The sequence below is a fragment of the Piliocolobus tephrosceles genome, chromosome 17 (genome assembly GCF_002776525.5).
Source record: "Piliocolobus tephrosceles isolate RC106 chromosome 17, ASM277652v3, whole genome shotgun sequence".
Taxonomy (NCBI): Eukaryota; Metazoa; Chordata; class Mammalia; order Primates; family Cercopithecidae; genus Piliocolobus; species Piliocolobus tephrosceles.
Window position 1 is genome coordinate 58,422,905 of NC_045450.1, and position 18,572 is coordinate 58,441,476.

An 18,572-nucleotide genomic window follows, 5' to 3' on the forward strand; every position below is an offset into this window, starting at 1 on the left:
GGCCATCCAGCCTGGCATCTTGGCCCTTTGGATTCTGAGTGTGCCCTGCGCAGGTGGGGAGTACCAGGCTTCCCTCTGTCTCCCCTTCTTTTTCCTTTTTTTTTTTTTTTCTTTCTTTTTGGGACAGGGTCTTGCACTGTCATCCAGGCTGGAGTACAGTGACACAGTCATAGCTCACCATAGGTGAGCTGACGGCTGGGAGCTGGCAGCAGCTGGGATCTTGTAATCCTCCCACCTCAGCCTCCCGAGTGTTTGGGACCATAGGAGTGTGCCACCACACCCAGATAATTTTTTAAATTTTTCATAGAGACAGGGTCTTGCTGTGTTGCCCAGGCTGGTCTCAAACTCATGACCTCAAATCATCCTCCTGCCTCAGCCTCCCAAAGTGCTGGTATTTCAGGTGTGAGCCACTGTCTACCCTTCTGACACAAAAATACGCTGAAAAGTGTGTGCTAATCTTCCACGGACACCTGGAGCTGCCAGGTATCCGCTGGGCTCAGAGGGGCTGGTCCACACAGGAGCTGCCGTTCTGCTGCCCCCTCCCCCCCCAGGAGACAGTGGAGGCGATGCCACCAGGGACTCTCTCTGAGCCTGCTGCCCTGGTCAGGAGGCTGTGCCATGTGGCAGATGAGATTATTCCGGAGTCAGACTGATCAGATCCAAAGTGCAGCCCCACCACTCCCTGGCCGTGTAACCTTGGGCAGGTGACTTCATATCTGTGTGCTTCAGTTCCCTCTTCTCTGAAATGGAAGTGGCGTGCCTTAGGTCATAAGGCTTTTTAAGGAGTGACATGAGGCTGTGTAGGAAAGCACCCAGCAGAGCGTTCTTTCACAAGCATCATGGCTGCCATTGTTATCACAGCTATTATTCCCCCGGGGGCTCAGACACACCACTGATCCTGCCCCATACCTGGTCACGGCACCGCCCTCCTCACCAGCAGCTCCAGGACAGTCCCAAGTCTCCCAGGGAAACAAGGAAAAACAAGGCCTTCCTCCCAGGGGGTGCTGTTTCAGCTAAGCTTGTCGCGGTGGTTTCCCAGGCCGGGGTCCTTGTGACACCCTGGACCCTGGCAGCCTACATGTCCCTGTGGCTCCTGCTGGAAAGGGGCTCACTACAGACTTTGGGGCTCTCAGGGTCAGGAAAGACCAGGTTGGGGGTGGGGGTAGCTTCTGTTCACCTGCTTTGCATAAGGCCTTGGGCTATAGGGAGGCATCTCTTCCGCCACCAGGACACGAGCTTCTCTAGCCAGGGGATTCTGCCGGCCCAAGAAGTATATGGAACAGAATGCAAGGGAAGGAGCCCTGCAGAAGGCCAGCCAGGATGGGAAAAAGAGGGACTGGGAGATAAAACAGCAAATGCTGACCATCAGCTAAGGGAATAGCTAGGAAACTGCCAGAGATGACAAGAAAACACTCAGAACGTCCTGGCGTGGACTGCTGTGTGGGCCTCTGCAGCAGCCACGTGGCTACTGAGTGCCTGGTGGCTACTCTGAACCGAGGTGCACCGTAACCGTGAAATGCACACCAGGTCCCAAAAGCTTAGGACACAAAAGAGAATATGTTTTGTTGGGAATATTTATATTGACCGTTATATTGATTACATGTTAAGATGCTAATATTTTAGATACATTGGGTCAGTTAAAACATAGCATTGAAATTCATTTCACCTGTTTCTTTCTCCTTTTTAATTGCAAACTGGAGGATGTAAAATTATATCTGTGACTGGCGTTGTATTTCTGCGGGACAGTGGTCTTGAGATTAAGACTGATTAAGAGATTGACGGAGCCAGTGTTTACCACCCTAGACTCCTCTGCCTGCGCAGTACTGTCCCCGTCTGTCTCAGGCTAGCAAAGATTTAAATGTTTCGGTATCCTCAGAAGACGCCAGGAACTTCCAGCCACCAGAGGATAGATGTGCCCACTCTCACCCCTGAAACATGCACCATGGGGATCATCAAACCATATTAAATAGCAATTCCTCTTAGCAATTACAGAGCGCAGAATCGTGCCCTTTAGGGATTCACATCAAATGAGCTTCAGAGAGGCTGCAGGCGAGTGGGGAAAGCACAGCCATCAGTTCCTGATGCAAATGAATAATTGAGCAGCCTAGAAATGCCACAGAAGAGACCATTTTGTACCAGCAGGGGACTGATCTGCTGGCCCAGGTCCTCAGGAAATGCAGCCCCTGGCCTGCACCTGTCGGCACCGTTTGGGAAGTACAGTGCAGTGCCTTGGTAGGAAGGGAGCCCCTCCCCGACATCCTGAGGTTTTTCTACCCATGCTGCCCCCACCTTGAAAACCCAGCCTGTGCCAGGGAGCAGTGCTTTGAGCAGAAAACCAACTCATAGCCTCCCAGCAGCACCCGCCATCCCGCAGGCTGCTTAGCGGACTTTGGGGACCCGCAGGGCTTCCGTCCACAGAAGCCAGGGGGCTTCCTGTGCCCACCAGAACACAAGTACATCCTGAACAGTATCAGTTCCTCGTAGGCAGAGGCTCTGTCACCCCTTCCCCAACACAAAGGAGCACATTTTGGTCTCAACTCTCAAGGCGTCTCTCTTAGGCCAAATGTGCTGAGTGCCCTGGGGCAGGGTACAGTGACAAGGCACAATGACAAGCCTTGATCCCTGACATCACTGGAGAAACATCCTTCAGGTGGCCGGTGAAGGGCCTGGCGGAGGTCAGCAGTTGTTATTGGGACCTTCCCTCATATAGTCTGGACCTGGTGGTTTTGTTTTTTTTCAAGAAAGGGTCTGAACTTAATGCCCTGAGCCTGGTCAGGTCAGCTCAGTGACTCGGAGAGAGTTTCTCCTCCTGTACAAGCCAGGCTGGTGCTGGAGAAAGAAAAGGAAAAGTGAGTGGGAGCCCAGCAGACCGGTCCTCATCCCCTAAACATGGTTATCATGGTTCCAACCCAGCAGCAACCTCCAAACTCCTTTGGAAAGGGAGAGAGAGAAGCCCCCTTCAAACGCCCAGGGTGGGCCGAGCTGGGCTGGTGGGAGACCAGCAAGGATGTGTGGGATCGGGTCATCCCTGAACCCCATGCCCCCCGGACAGTGGTCAGCAGTGTGTGGTTCAGGATATGCAGGCGCAGGGTGGTGCCATGACTCCGTGGAAGAGGGCTATGGTGGGCTTCACCTCTGCTCTCCCTCCCGGTCTTACCCACAGCACTGAAAGAGCCCCAGTGACCCTTCACCTCGACGGGATCGTGCAGGTCCTGAACTGCCACCTCAGTGACACGGCCATTGGGATGATGACCAGGATTGCAGTTCTCAAGTGGCTGTACCACCTCTACATCAAAACTCCTCGGAAGGTGAGCCCCGGGCCCCTCCAAGCCAGGGGCCTCTTCCGGGTCCACCTTGGTTTTCCAGGGCCTGCCTGTGGTTGGTAGCATTTTGGTCATTGCACTTCTAGGGAAACCCTGGCTGGCAGAGAAGTGACAGGTGCTGCGAGGAGCCCTCGTCGTGTCGGGGAGGGAAGTGGTCCGTGCAGACCAGCGGGTCCGTGGAGACCAGCGGGACACTGCACCGAGCACAGTTCCTGGGGTGAAGGGAGCGCTCACGGGCACCCCTGCTTCTCTGCTCTCCAGATGTTCCGGCACACGGACAGCCTCTTTCCCATCCTACTGCAGACGTTATCGGATGAATCGGATGAGGTAGGTCACCGACGCCACCGTCCTTATGGAACATCGGCTGCCCTGCCTCCCCTTGTTAGTGACTGATGGGCTCTTAGAGCTGAGATATGCTTATTTTGGTGCAGTGCATCCTTCCTAGAGGTAAAGCTGTGTTTAATACACACTCTGGGGCCAGGTGCAGTGGCTCACACCTGTAATCCCAGCACTCTGGGAGGCCAAGGCGGGTGGATCACTTGAGGCCAGGAGTTCGAGATCAGCCTGGCCAACATGGTGAAACCGCATCTCTACTCAAAATACAAAAAGTAACCGGGCGTGGTGGTGCGCACCTGTACTCCCAGGTGCTCAGGAGGTTGAGGTGGCAGAATTGCTTGAACTCAGGAGGCAGAGGTTGCAGTGAGCCAAGATTGTACCACTGCACTCCCGCCTGGCGACAGAGTGAGACCCTGTCAAAAAAAACAAAACAAAAAACTCACTTTAGGAGTGAGGACTCATCTGTAGACCCTTCTGGATCACATGGGCAGGGCGTCAGTGAGGGAGGCAGCAGGGGGCAGGCAGGGAGCTTGGCTTGGGGTCAGGCTGCCCAAAGGCAAGACACTTAGTATCTCCGCATCTCAGCATGTCAGTTTTCCTCTGTTCAATGAGGGCAGTAACCACAGGGGGATGTGAGAGGAAAATGATCCATGTAAAATGCTAAGCACTGGGCCAGGCTCCTGCTGCACACTCAGTGTTGGTTGTGTTACTCATTTCAGCTGGACTCCGTTATGACCTCTAGTTTGAAATTAGACCCTTAAGCTTTGCCTTTTTGGGGCCACCAAGAGCTGCTGGTGCAGAGGGAGAGGCTGACCCAGATCCCAGGCAGCAGGAGTGAGCCCTCTGAGAGAGCTAGAGTAGTACAGAGGCTGGCCTGGGAGGTGGAGGGGGCACCTGGGTCTTCCTGTCATCTGGGCGAGAGTCTGCCCCAGCCACACACACCTTTCTGCACACCATTCTCAGCCATGCCCATTGCGTGGTGTTCCTTTACGGGGTTCCCCTGCCTCCCAGCCAAGCGGCAGGATTTGCAGTCGCGCGTGCCCATTGCACGGCAGCATCCCATCCCTCCATCCATACCAGCCCTACAGGCTGCATCTCGGATGCTGACGGTCCAAGCTGAGCCTCAGCCCGCTTTCCTCTTCTAAGCTCCAAGGCACTGTGAGCTGTGGGCAGAGCTGTATCTCCATGAGGCAGCCAGCTCATGAATCAACAGACCTGCCCACGCTGCAGAGAGTGGACAAGGCTAGGTGGGGGGACTGGGAAGGGGGCTATTGCTCACCATTCTCCATGGAGTGAGGCTCCTCAGTCTTCCCTAGGCTGGTGCCAGGCTTGTGGGGGGCCTGGGCAGCTGTCTTGCAGCCTGAATTTCCTTTCCTGAATCTGGGCTGAAGAGAGAAATGGACAGGCAGGTATCAGCCTCTAGGTCCTCTGAGGTTTTCTCTATTACCAGAAAAATCCAAAACAGATGGTCTGTGAGTATGCCCTTGGCCTCTCTTGCCTACCCCCCGCCCTCATGCACACACACACACACCCTGTCTTCCTGCACCGCCCCCTGCAGTGCGAGGCCCAGGTGGACGTGGCCCCGTTCTGCCTGCGAGTTGGGAGTGACTCACTGCACAGTCACAGCCCTCATTTCAATACAAAAAGGAAGAGCAGAACTTTGCTGATTGGTTCCTTCCCCAGGACTTCACTGGAAGCAGCTGAGTTTTCAGTCCTTTAAATTGAGTTGTTTAATCCCATCCAGCTTTCTGTGCTTGAAATTGGTTTTTGTGTGCGTGTGCATTTAAAGGGAGCAGGCGGAGATGCAGTCCATTGAACAGTGCTCTTCAGGCTGCGGCTGTGGAAACTCGATTTGCTGCAGTGCCAAATGTTGTCAGGGCTTTGGGGCACGTCTTGTGGACCTGCACTGGGGAGGGCATGGAAGCCGCTCTGGGGGACAGTTGAGGGGTATCATAACAGCGGTGAAGAGCCCCTGCTTCCCCTTCTCTCTAGAGGAGGGATTTGGGGACCTTAATCATCAGTGGTGAGTCCTGATTCTACCCCATCCTGGTTCCTTTCCAGAATCACATTCCTAAGTGTCCCCTGTTTAATCTTTGGTGAGCCTGAGGGTGTGCTGTGTACTTGGCAATGGGAATACAGCCATGAACAAGACGAAGCCCATCTTCTCCTGAAACTTCCTTTCTAGGAGATCTAGAAAGTACCCTCTCGGGATTTTTCAAACATTTCCAAACAGCCCTGATCTCGAATTGGAGCTCCCTGGGATTCAAGACTATGAAAGCCTGTTTGGTCAAGCAGGAACACAGCGAGACAGGCAGGGCCCCTCCTACTGAAGTCCTCACTCGTGGACGTTAACCTCAATGCTCCCTGCGAAGGCTCTCACATCCAGCTAGCCAGCCCCGCAGCCCGGGCTGTCGTGGAAGATTCTTAATTGTAGGAAGTCATTACCGTGGGAGGAACCACGCTAGACCCTTTACCTGTGTCTGTAGAACCCTCACGATGGTTCTCTGTGGGGGGCGGGGCGTCCTCTTACTTCCATTTTGCAGTTCAAAAAAACTAAGGCCTGAGGAGGTCACATGACCTGCGCTGCACACAGATAGGAGGTGATGGAGCTGAAACCCAGGGCTAGATCTGTTTGACACCAAAGCCTGGGCCCTTAACAGCTTCCTCAGCAAGCCCGAGTCTCGTCCAGCATGCTCCCAGCCCTGGTCAGCAGCAGGAGGCGAGCTTGGGTGTCGTTGTATCGTCTTCCTCATTTCCTCATGATTTCACCAGGGGAAGGTTTTGTGGTCTTCTCTTGTTCCAGAAGTTCTTGAGTGTGGAGAGTGTGGAGAGGTGTATGTGTTTTTTGTTGTTTTTATGGTTTTTGGTTTTTTTGGTTTTTTTTGAGATGGAATCTCACTCTGTCACCCAGGCTGGAGTGCAGTGGTGTGATGTCAGCTCACTGCAACCTCCACCTCCTGGGTTCAAGCAATCCTCCTGCCTCAGCCTCCCAAGTAGCTGGGATTACAGGCATGTACCACCACACCTGGCTAACTTTTTGCATTTTTAGTAGAGACAGGCTTTCACCATGTTGGCCAGGCTGGTCTCTAACTCGTGACCTCAAGTGATCTGCCTGCCTCGGCTTCCCAAAGTGCTGGGATTACAGGCATGAGCCACCATGCCCAGCCGGTATGTGTACTTTGAAAAGCTCCCCCCTTCAGCCCCCAGATCCTTCGTCCACTTTTCTTATTGATCTGTAGCAACTCTTTGTATATTTGGGACATTCACTTTGTCATCTGTGTTGCAAATGTCTCGCTCTCCCAGGAAGGTTGTGATAAACCCGCATGCTCCTCCCTCTCGCTGAGAGCCACTGCTCTCAGGGGACAGTGTGCTCAGGTGTTCGTGATGCAAGAGCTGGCCCGGCGGAGCCTGAGACCCAGCTCTGCCGCCTCCACCATCTCTCTCATCCCACAGGCGCATGGCCTTGCTGGGGTGTCTTGTCTGCCATTGTTCCTCAGTTCCACTGACTGACACCTCATTAGTCTCCGCCCTCTGGCATGCTCAGTTGTTTCTGCCTTCCCATTATACAAGATAAGTGGCTGTTTCCTCAGCACCGCCTGCTCCTTGCAGACGTTATCTGAAAATCCCTTTTGTCAAAAAGAATTTGCAGGTGTCTAATTAATATTCCTGGCACTGGAGTAGAAATCCTCCCATAGCTAGAGATCCAATTGTTTTTTAAGTGAAAATGTGACCCTGATTTCCACAGTGCAGAACGCAGGGTACATGCTCACTGCATCCTGCGGGGTCCCTCTTTGGGAGGTGGGACTGCTGCTTCCCCTGCCCAGAAGATGCCAGTGGTTGGCTGCCTGGCAGCCGCCATACTTCCTGAGTGAGTTCTGCCTGTCAGATGGCCATACCCCCACCTGTGAGTATCCACGGGAAGGGGGTCCTCTCCGTGGTCCCGATGGTGGCACCTCAGGTAGTCCACAACTCCTAGGCCCAGCTGCCTCCCGGCCTGCATTTAGAACTCTCAGGGTGATCACAGTCTCCAGAAAAACCTGGAAGGATGTCTATTCACCTCTGAGTGAATGTGAACATCCCAGACAGGTGGCCGTGACCCCGGCGTGAATCCTAGCTCTAAACCTTCCTTGCCAGGGACCCTGGCCAAGGCGTTTACCCTCCCCGCGCCTGTGGAAAGGGTCTAATGATGTCTACACCTGCCTCATAGGTGTGTTTAAAGAGAAGGTGTAACTCCCTCCACCCAGATCCCGGCCCATTGTAACAACCTGTCTGTCATTACAAGTATGTTTGGGGGAGCTTAGCGTCTTGCTGTAGTGAACTTCCCCACCCAGGAGCCAGGCTCTTTCTCAGTCCTGTGAGCCATCTCAATGTCCTTCAGTAACGCTTTAGAGTCTTTTTTTGGTAGGTTTTATTCACTTGTGATGAATACTCTCGGTGTTTTGTAATTTCGATGTGATTCTGAATGACTTCCCTCTCTGGTTCTTCCTTCCCTGCCCAGGTGACACTGAGGCCTGGTGGTTAAGAGCACGGGCTTTGGGTTCAGGAAGTCTAGGAGTCCACCCTGGGCTCTGCCACTTGATGGTTGGTAACCTGGCCTCTCAGCTTTAGGTTCCTTATTTGTAAACAGAAAATAATAATGGAAGTTCGCTCCCAGGTTTGTTATAAGGATGAAATGAGGTCATGAATGTTAAATGTTCAGCTCAGGACCCAGCACACATAAACCTGCGATAAGCAATAGCTCCTCCGATGCAGGAGGTCGTTTCTCTAAAGGGCCTGGAGATGCACATTGGGATCAGGGCAGTGGGCTCCGCATCCGCTGCAGGTCCTCCCTGCCTCCACTTCAGCAGCAAAAGTCAGAACAGAGGCTGCTCTCTCTAGAGGGCAGAGAACCTCAGAGGTGTTGAGGGACTTGAGTTCCATTTTGTGGTCATAGAAAGGCAGACGAGGACACAGTGGGCCGCAGGACTGGCCTCCTGTACCTTTCTGTCCCCTCCCGTCCTCCCTTCTCCAGCCTCCCCAGCACTCCTGGGCTGAGGCTGCCCAGAGCAGGAGCGAGGCTGCATTCAGCACGAGCCGCACTCATCAGAGCCCCATTGTCAGCAAGTTCACAGTGCCGCTTCCCTGACTCGCCGGCGGAAGGGCTCCAGCTGGCCGCCCTGGGTCCAGGGAGAGGAGGAGAAATGGCGTCGTCAGCAGAGGACCTGCATCGGAGCCTCCACAGCCACAAAAGCAAACCTTTGAGATCCAGAAGGCATGTCCTGCAGGGTTCAGTCACCAGCATGAACTGTTTTCTTTGCAGTCGGGCCCACGGAGACAGTCTCCCCAGAGTCTTCCCAGCCTCTCAGCCAGGGTGTCCTTAACACTTTGGAGAAGAGTCTTAACCCAGGAGGAACTCCTCTCTTCCCCTCCCGTAGCTTCAGAGTAACAGAAAAATTGCTGATGGGAGTCTGTGGCTTTTGTGGCTGGTGTAGATGCAGAGAAAAGAAACGAGAACCACCTTTCTGGAAAATTTGGAAAGTAGGATACCGAGGACGGTATTCATGGCAGTGGTAGCGTTTCTAGTTCGGGAACCCATTCACTGCATGAAGAACATGGGCCACCCGTCACACCCACTGTGGCACGGCCGTGACTCAGGAGGAAAGGATGGTAGCGGTAAGGTCTAGGGAGTGATGTAAGGGCATCTGAAAGGCGCTTTTGTTGTAAGTTTCTTAAGGTACACCTTGGGTACAGCGATGTCCCAGCCTCTGCTGAGTTCTGAGGGGAGAGGACTGGGGCACCTTGAGGGGCTCCTCACTCTGGTGGCAGATGCCCTATCCAGCCCTCCTTGGTCTCGGGCCTCTCAGCCCCTCACCAGCGGGGTAGATGCTAGGAAGTGCCCCCTGCCCTGCCCTAGACTGTATTTTAAGGTGTGATTTGCTTTGTTAGGGGAGGAAGGGGGAGAGTTTGTTTGTTTCCATGGTGCAGGTCCCAGGAGAAATGGATCGGAAAAACTCAGCAGGTTCTCAGATCTGAAAGGAGAGCGCTCACTGAGGCCAGGCCGAGTCGCCAGAAAGAGAAATAGATCGGGGCTCGCCTAGGAGCCCAGAGGAGTGGCCCAGCTTGGGCTGGCAGCGCCACTGCAGCTGCCACACCTGCCTGCAGCCTCAGCCCAGCCCAGAGCAGGGCAGAGCTGGGGTGAAGCTGCCTGGCTTCCTGCCTCGGGGCAGAAGCAGCCCTGTGTGTCACCCTAGTGTGCCGCTTTCCTTCTCCAGCCTCATGCCACCCGGTCCACAGACGTACTCCCTTACCTTATCCTTCCCAAGCAGTCCCTGTCACTGTGGTCTGGTGGGTCGGCCAGCTGGGTCCCAGGGCTCATCCGCCTGCTTTAAAGGGATTTAATTCTTGCTGACAGGGACTTTGACCTGGGGGAAGGGCCAAAGCCCAGAGCAGTGCTGTGAGGAATGGTGGGAGGAAGCAGAGTGCCCCTAGGTTCCCAGGTGGCTGGGTCTGCTCTCTCCCGTCCGCCAGAGGGAGGGCCTGCTGCTACTGCCGTCCTCAGTGTCTACCCCAAAATGGGGCTTCCACTGAAGCAGAGGCCGCTTCATTTGAAGGTAGCTTAGAGAGCCAGTGACGGCCCCTCCACCACCCCCACTGTGGCTTTCTTGAGGAGCCATGGTGGGTCATGTGTCAACCCCCCATGTCAGTAGAAGGAAACTGGGAGGAAGTCTAGGGGGTTTGTGCCCCGCTCTGAGCACGTGGCATCTGTGTCTTAATTAATCCACATGGCGGTCCAGGAGTGATCTCAGTTATCCTGACGTGTGAGGAGGATCACTTGCCCAAGGGCACACTGTCAGCAGCCAGAATTGACAGTCAAGTCTGTCTGATTCCAGAGTATCTAAAACCCCACACAAGGTGTCACCTCACTGCAGAGCACGGACCCAGCCCAGGGTAGAGGCACTACCTTATCCAGGCCCAGGCCCTCCACTGACCCAATGGGGTTTTGTCCTTGGCTGACCTTCAGTTCTAGATGCACCTTCTCCCTCTGTGCATTTAACTTTGACCTCATTCTCCTGTACCTTCCCAGGCCCCATGGGCTGTCCCTGGCTGCTCACTGACCTGGTGGCCCCCAGCTCCCCTCCAGGGCTCAGTCCAGAAGCCCTCTCCATCTTCCACGTGGCTGATCGTCTCCCAGAAGAGCTGAGGCTAGTGGCCAGGCCTGCTGCAGGGTGGTGTGGAAGCCGCCTGGGTGTGGATCAGGTGGGCCGGCCTCTGCCCCCACACTGCCCAGCTCTTCACGGGACCAGGCAGGTCACACGACACTGCCTCGCCTCAGTTTTCTTCCCAGAGTGCTGGGGTTGGACTGGATGGTTTGAGATCCCTTCCAGCCCCTGAATCTGTGTGGCCCTGACTCCGCTGCCTGGAATACTAATGCTGCCTGCTGAGAAGCGGACAGTCTTCCGTAAGAACAGGACTTGTTTTTCCTCCTCAGATTCTTGCCTCAGTGTTCACTTCCCTCCAATTTTCATTCCATCCACTCTCCAAAACAAACAAAAACACCACTCTACCCCCACCTCAATTCCACAGATATCTTTAAAATCAGATCACGCAGTAAGATACAACCTCAGCCCAGAGAACGGAGGGGTACCGTGTCGGTGCCCAAAGCACTTGACTACTCTTGCAAGAGCCCAGCCTGCTGGGAAAGAGAAGCTGAGTGGGCACTGATGGCCCAGGGACCCTCTTCCTGAGGCACCCTCCCCGGGCCCTGCCGAGGGCAGGGAACACTGCCCTCTGTCACCTCTCCCCACAGCTGTCCCTGCAGCTTCTTTTGGGGACTTCTGAGAGCAAGCACGAGGGAGTCATGGGCCAGGGAGAAGAGCCACTACCAGCCAGCAAAAACAGCTAGACTGTAGTCATGGCCCTGGGCCTTCTTCCTCAGGGACACCTGGGCCCCAGGCCCAGCAGAGGTACTGGCAGCCACCGTTGGGAGTTCAGGGCGTACTGTGGTCTTCTAAAATGAGGCCTGGCAGCAAGTCGTTGCTAGGGAAGAGCGGGGAACAGCAAGGTAACAGTCCCAGATCGATACCCACCGAGAGGGCCTCTGCCCACCCCTCATTCTTCCAGATTTTCCCACCTTGTGGTTTCAGTGCCCACAGCAGCCACCCCAGAGTACAGGAGGACCCACAGTAGCTGCAACCAGCCTCGCTGCCTCCTTCCAGGGAAGACGGGCTGTGTGCTAGGAGGGTTTGAGTATTTACCTCTCCACATTCCTTGCCCTGGACAGATGGACCAGTGAGGACTCAGAGCTGGGCACAGTAACTGGTGTGAGTGGATTGGGGGCCAGGAGGGTGCTGCCTAGCTCCTGGTGAAGGCAGAGGTTGGGCTGAGAAGCGTGGTGGAAAGGGAGGCTGCTCTCCCGGCAGCAGGGCCTCTGGGGTAGGAGGAACCCCACAAAGGGGAACCAGCCCAGCCGGCCTTTCCCTGAGGCAGGATTGAGTGCTCTCGCTCACACCTCCTAGAGCCAGGCTGCAGGGCGACTTGCCTGCAGGGCTGAGTACACTGTCCAGCCCCAGCTCAAACACACAGCAGAACCATCTAAACCAGGACTGTCACCAGAATTCCCTGGAGCTTTTAAATTCCAGCTGCTTGGACCTCACTCCGGCCCTCCTCAGTTGTCCCTCAAGCAGAGCCTGGGTGCCCAGGGGCTGGTATTTTTCACATGCTCCCTGGTGGGTTTGGTGCACATCTCTGGTTGGGAGCACGGATACAGACCAGCATGAGATCTTGCTTGGAGACTGCAGGCCATATGCCCCCCGCTCTCAGCCCTGGTGCCCTCTCTATGCAGCCCTAGGCGAGGCAGCCAAGCCAGGGCCCCCGGTTTTCACCCCACTTGGCGTTCCTGCGTCCTCAGAAGCCAAAATTTCTTCCAAGCCTGAATCGGCTGGATTTCCCGGGCACCTCCCTGTTGGCAAGTCACAAGGACCACAGACTGGGTGGGAGCTTGGGTGAGCCCAGGTGAGCCCAGAGATGTAGAGGACTGGGACCGTCCTCCCACTGCTAATGAGATCCACCCTTTTCACACTGGCTTGCTCTGTTCCACACCCTGTGCTTGGCCCCCTGTGAGTGATCTTAGTTCATCTTCAGGATCAGACAACTCTGTGGTTTGTTTTCCCCATTTCCCCCAAGAGGAAACTGGAGAAGTTAAGTAACTTGGGCCAGATCTCACTTATATGCTCCGTGAAGCCTCGTTTATCTGTCCATCTGTCTCTCGCTACACACACACACACACACACAATGTGCACATACACACACATACACACCCTCCTCCTGCACATCAAGGCTGGGCCAGGTTCCCTCTGTGTCTTTATGTACCCCCGTTCACTGAGACCCTCTCCTAGCCCTAATCTCTCTCCATCATGGCCCGTTGGCTGGGAGCTCTGTGAGGACAGTCTGTTCAGCCCACAGTAGGTGCTCAGAAACATCCTCTGAGAATGTGAACAAATAGGAGGCTGGCTGGATGAGGAGCTCATCTCCTTGGACGTGCACCACATCTGGGGCCTGCCCTGCTGCACTGGGCCCTCCCACAGCAGATTGGAAGCGAGGCCTATGGGTTAGAGCCTGCATCCTTAGCTTGGGGGCTGTGCGTAGCTTGCAAGTAAACTAGAAAGAAGCGGGTCTCTGGAGGGAGGCAGGAGCCTTCTCCTGGCTGCCGTGGCCCCTGGGCTTGTCTCCTGGTAACAGAGCCATAGCGGGTATGAGTGGGCACCACTCTCATGCTGCCCTCAGTGCAGCAGGCACCACCCCGTTCCCTGCCCAGCTCATGGGAAAAATTTATAACCCTGAGAATGCACGCACCCTCTGGGTCAGGGCCCAGGATGATGCAAGTGAGCAGTGGCTGGAATCAGCTGGAAGGAGGGGAGACCTTGGAATGGGTGGGAAAGAAGATGGAGGTCAGGGATCTGGTGTCAAAGGTGTCTTACCCGAGGCTGGCCTTTCTTTTCTCCTTTACCCTGAGAGGGATGGCCACTAGAGTATTCTCAGCTGCCAGACCCACACTGTGCTGTCACTCTTAATCAGTGGAACCTAATAGCATTAGGCACTGGCCTCTGGCATATGTGGCACAGTGCTGGGCACTGAAGGGAAGGTGGCAGAATGTTTAAACAGAACGCTGCCCTCCTCCCCAAGGGCTTGTGTTCACAGTCACGCAACACAAACTGAGATTTATGATTTTTTTTTTTTTTTAGGTTGCTTTTGCTTTACTAAGACAAAACATTTTCTATCAGGATAGTTTTCTCAATGGGAAATAAAATAGATCTAGGCCTAAGTAGCGCTCCTTTCCCACTACCAAATCTAAGCGTTCTTTTAGGCAACACTTTCCTTCCTTGTTGCAGAAGGCAGGGCTGCTGTGACTCCGTGCAGACAAGGGCGTTTCTCAGAATGCCACCCCTTTCCCAGGCCAGGGCTAGGGCCTGATTGCTGCCTTCTGCAGCTCATGTTTACTCTGTGTCCAGGGTGGGGCCTCTGGCCCCAGTGCCAGCTTGTGCCAGTGCCTTCTTCCATGCTCTCAGCAGTTGGAGCCCTACTGTCCTTCCCGTGGCTCCCCCAGGGGACCCTTCCTGGATACAGCAGCCCGGCTCCCTAGGGTGAGCTCTCCGGCCGATGCCCCTAAACCAGGGCAGCAAGAGCCATTCCTTATGTGGTCAGGGACTGAGGAGACTTGGCCAGCCAGGCTGCACCCCTCACAAAGGATGGAGCCAGGCGCCCGCTTGGAGTGAAGCCGAAGACCCCAAGGTTTTGCAGGAATTTCTGACCTCAGGGCCTGTGTACTTCACATCAGCTCCACTTCACAAGAAGTAGCAGCTGGACCTGACCCAGATCTCAGGCAAGGCCCTGCGACCTGACCGTTCCAGGCAGAAGCATCACATCACCCTTGGCAGTGGCCTGCACTGGCCAGACCTCAGCTTCCAAGGCCTTTAGCCTGAATTCACCTCTCCCCACCAGTACCAAGTGTGTCCATCGGAAACATTCTTGCAGCTTCTTCCTGGCCAGGCCTGGAGAGGGCCCAGCTTGGGGATTTCCTGTCAACACAAGAAGGTTTCCCTCTTCAGGAGCTAGAACGCTGAGTCATTTGACTCCTAGGGCCTCGTCAGCCGACCAGTGGCCTGTGTGAACCTTTGACCAAGTTTCTTAAGGATCAGTGGGTAGAGTGAAGTAGGCGGCCTCTCCTTCCATACTCCTTGGCAGGAGCTGCTCAGAGCCATCCATCTTCCATTTCCTGTCCAGAGCTGGAGGTCAGCAAGTATTTATTCATTTGAGACTGAGTGCCTTGCCCTGGGACTTTCTGTTCAGGAATCTTGGTAGGAGGTGAGAACGGGCCTCCCAGCCTTGACACTTGACTGTGCAAAGCTGGTGTCCAGTTCCCAGCTGTTCCCAGGATGGTAAAAGGAGCTGCCGCAGCACCCTGGGGAGAGTGAGCGCCGGGAGCCTTCCATCCCGAGGTCTCTCAGGGCTGCTCTGGGACCAGGTGGTGGGACAATGAGTGCCTGGATGGACCAACCAGAGCAGAGGGGGAGCAGCCACCATCCCAGAGAGACTAGGCTTCACCTGCTAGAATGCAGTGGGGCAACAGCCTGGGGTGGCCCCACCCAGCCACTCACCCTCCTCCCACCTTGAAATATGCCCTTCGCTGGTATAAAGTCGCCGCCGTGGAAGGCAAGAAGCCCTTTCCCCTCACCCTGAGCCCCCGCCCACAGCTGCTTTGTGAGATGCTGCCCACACCCAGGTGCCACCAACCCTGACCCTTTCACTTCACCGATGGCCAGCTCACTCCACTCGGAAACCAGGGGCCTGCTGATGGGCCTTCCCCACCCCCGCCTGTCACCATGGTAACGGCAGGCGCTCCTGCTCCTGCTCCTGCAGAATATTGCTTTCTTGTAACCTCCCTCCCTCCCTCTCTTTCCTCCCTTCTTTCTCTCACACAAAAAAGAAAGCACAAGTGTTTTATATTCATTTTGCAAAAAAGCTGTGTAGTGCATACTAATTGGTGTGGCTTCCTCCCGCTTTTCTTTGAGCCTTTTCTCATCGTCAGAGCCAGGACTACAGGCCCAGCCAGCCTGCTCACTGGAAGGAGGACTAGGTCTGTTTTCCTGGAGGCTGAAGCAGGAGTGGCCTAGCAGCGTGTCTTTAGCTCTGGGGCCTTTCCTCCAGGCCTTGAGAGGGGCGTACAGTAAGCCAGGCCACTGAGATCGCCTTCTCCTCCCGGAGCTTTCTACCTATACACCAAGGATTGTAGGGTCTCCAGGCAGGTGGCTAGAGCACCAAAACTCTGGCCCAGCACAGAGGCTCAAAGCCAGGTGCAGCTGGAAGAGCAGCTCCCCACGGTCTCTGTTGCTGGGTCCCAGACCCCCTGTTGAGGTTGCCTCCCAGGGCCTTCCTTTCACAGGGCCTCTCTTCCACCCCAGACAGAGACAGAGTCCTGGCCAAGGTCTGCATCAAGGTTGGTGCTCCATAGCCTCAAGGTCACACCCTGGACTGAGTCAGGTTTGCTAGCAACTGGGAGCGAAGCAGCAGCCAGACTGGGGGGGACACAGAAGCCGGGAATCAGCCGGCTCCCTACACTCCAGGCTCCACCTCAAGCCATTCCTTGTCCTCCATCTGGGTGGCCCCTTCTCCTCACCTCTAGGAGGCTGAAGGAAGATGGGGATGCTGTTTCGGGGTCCTGCTTCATTGAAGGGACTGGAGGGGTGCTGTGTGTGCGCACAAGCACAAACAGTGTCATCCCAGGCAGGGCTGTGGGCTTTTTGCCAGCCTCTGGGGACCAGAGACAAATCCTATGATATGTAAGCACAAGGGGAGTGGCTGGGATTACTGAAGGAACCTGTAGACAACATTTCCGGCTTTAATTGTGCAATTGAAGTGTAATTTGCATTCATTTGCCATTTGGTGTTAAACTTTCTAAAATAAGAGAATTGAAAATGTAAAATATGCAGCTTTGCTGGCTGTGCTCTACAGTGGGGTGGGAGGCAGTAGTACTGAGGTGGGCTAAGCACATTCTCTGCAGGGGAGAAAGCGGGGTTGGAAGCCCTTGGTGTGGGCACTGCTGTCCATGCTCAGTCACTAAGCCTGGGCCGGGGAACAGCTCAGCTGTGAGACCTGAAATCTTGGAATGGAAGTGGTGAGCCAGCCTTTCTTGTGTGCCTGCTTTTCGTGCTTTGCACATCAAGTATCTCTTGTAGCCTTCACAACAGCCTGGCAAGGTCCAATCTCCATTGCGCATATGGGGAAACCGAGGCTCCCATCCTCTGCAAAATGAAGTTCAGACTTCGTTGTCTGTGTCATGAGCTCTTTTTTGGTTTATGGTTTTTTGTTTTTGTTTTTGTTTTTGAGACAGTCTCACTCTGTCGCCCAGACTGGAGTGAAGTAGTGCGATCTTAGCTCACTACAGCCTCTGCTCAAGCAATTCTCCTGCCTCAGCCTCCTGAGTTGCTAGGATTACAGATTCGCACCACCACACCCAACTAATTTTTGTATTTTCAGTAGAGAGAGTGTTTTGCCGTGTTAGCCAGGCTGGTCTTGAACTCCTGACATCAAGTGATCGGCCTGCCTCGGCCTCGCAAAGTGCTGGATTACAGGTGTGAGCAACTGCACCTGGCCTTGTGTCATGAGCTCTTGAAGGTCTGGCCCTGCCTACCACTTTGGCCTGATTTCTGGCCATACCCTCACCTCTGGCCCCATTCCCCACTCTGGAGCTGGCCCCAAAGCCTAGTTTCCTGGAATGTGCCACGTGGTTCTGCATCCATGAATGGCTTATGCTAGGTAAGAGAATGCTTTGAATGCCATTCTCAAATGCCTTTCTCTCCCTTCTCACTCCCTTGGCCAACTCATGCTCAACTACTTCCAGAGCTTCCTGGCTCCCCTCAGGCATCATCACTGGGACCCTGGCACCCGCCCTGTATTATCAGTAAATGCTCACTGCCTGACTCCTCCGGGAGTCCGTGACCTCATTGAAGGCAGAGCCTGGCCTCTCTGGCCTTGTGTCTTTTATAGCCAGCACAGGACCAGCTCACAGCAGCTGCTCAGTAGCCGTCCGGAAAGGGAGCGTTGTGTGGTTGAAGTTAACTGGTCCAGGATCAGGATTGGATGTCAGGACTGTCTGACCACAGCACCCTGTGTAGTGTTATCAGCAGGCTCAGGTTTGGGGACCAGAGCTGGGTTTGAGGTGGACTCACTGTTACCCTGAGCAAGTGACTGTCCAAGTCTCAGATCCCTTGTGTGTATCATGTGAGGTGAGACTGGTGACAAGTAAAGGCATTCATTGTGGCCGGGAGCGAGGACAGCCTGCTCCGCTGGCCCTGGAGCCACTCAAGGGGTGGAAACAACCTTGCACAGGCCAGGCCTCTTGGTGGCTTTTTCCAGGCCTCTTTTCCGACAGGGAAATAGTTACCTGCCGGATACCCAGCATGAATCAGTTTGTCCACATGGCACAGGGATCTTGCCGAGGGCTGGCCTGGCCCCATCCGCCCCGCTGGCTCACACTTTTCTCCTCACTTCCTCCCTTGCTGCACGTGGCCACCAGTGTTGGCTGCCCAGAGGCATGTGCCTCTGTCCCCTTGCACAGACAGACCTGGGTGGGATGGCAGCGTGGGGTCGGGGGGCGAAGTGATGTAAAGAGACACAGGTCGCCTCCCCATGCTCCTCCTCTCCCCTGGATCAGGCGAGGGACCCCAGGGAGTGGGTGAGACCCTACCACCTCAGGCTGTGGGCAGGGCAAGAGCAGATGGGTTAGGAATTAGGTTGCTGATTTGGGGTTTTGTCCCCCCACCCCTTTTTTTGTTTGTTTGTTTATGAGATGGAGTCTTGCTCTGTCGCCCAGGCTGGAGTGCAGTGGCACGATCTCGGCTCACTGCAAGCTCTGCTTCCCAGGTTCACGCCTACCTC

At 54.9% G+C, this 18,572-nt stretch overlaps 1 protein-coding gene across 2 annotated transcripts in view; it reads left to right on the plus strand.

Annotated features, from left to right (window-relative positions):
• VAC14 (VAC14 component of PIKFYVE complex) overlaps positions 1-18,572 on the plus strand; it is a 116,112-nt gene that overhangs the window by 36,439 nt on the left and 61,101 nt on the right. For both annotated transcript variants that reach the window (XM_023210375.1, XM_023210376.3), the window contains exons 11-12: positions 3,164-3,308; positions 3,585-3,650. In XM_023210375.1, coding sequence (XP_023066143.1) covers positions 3,164-3,308; positions 3,585-3,650 — 211 coding nt within the window. The remainder of the gene's footprint in view (positions 1-3,163; positions 3,309-3,584; positions 3,651-18,572) is intronic.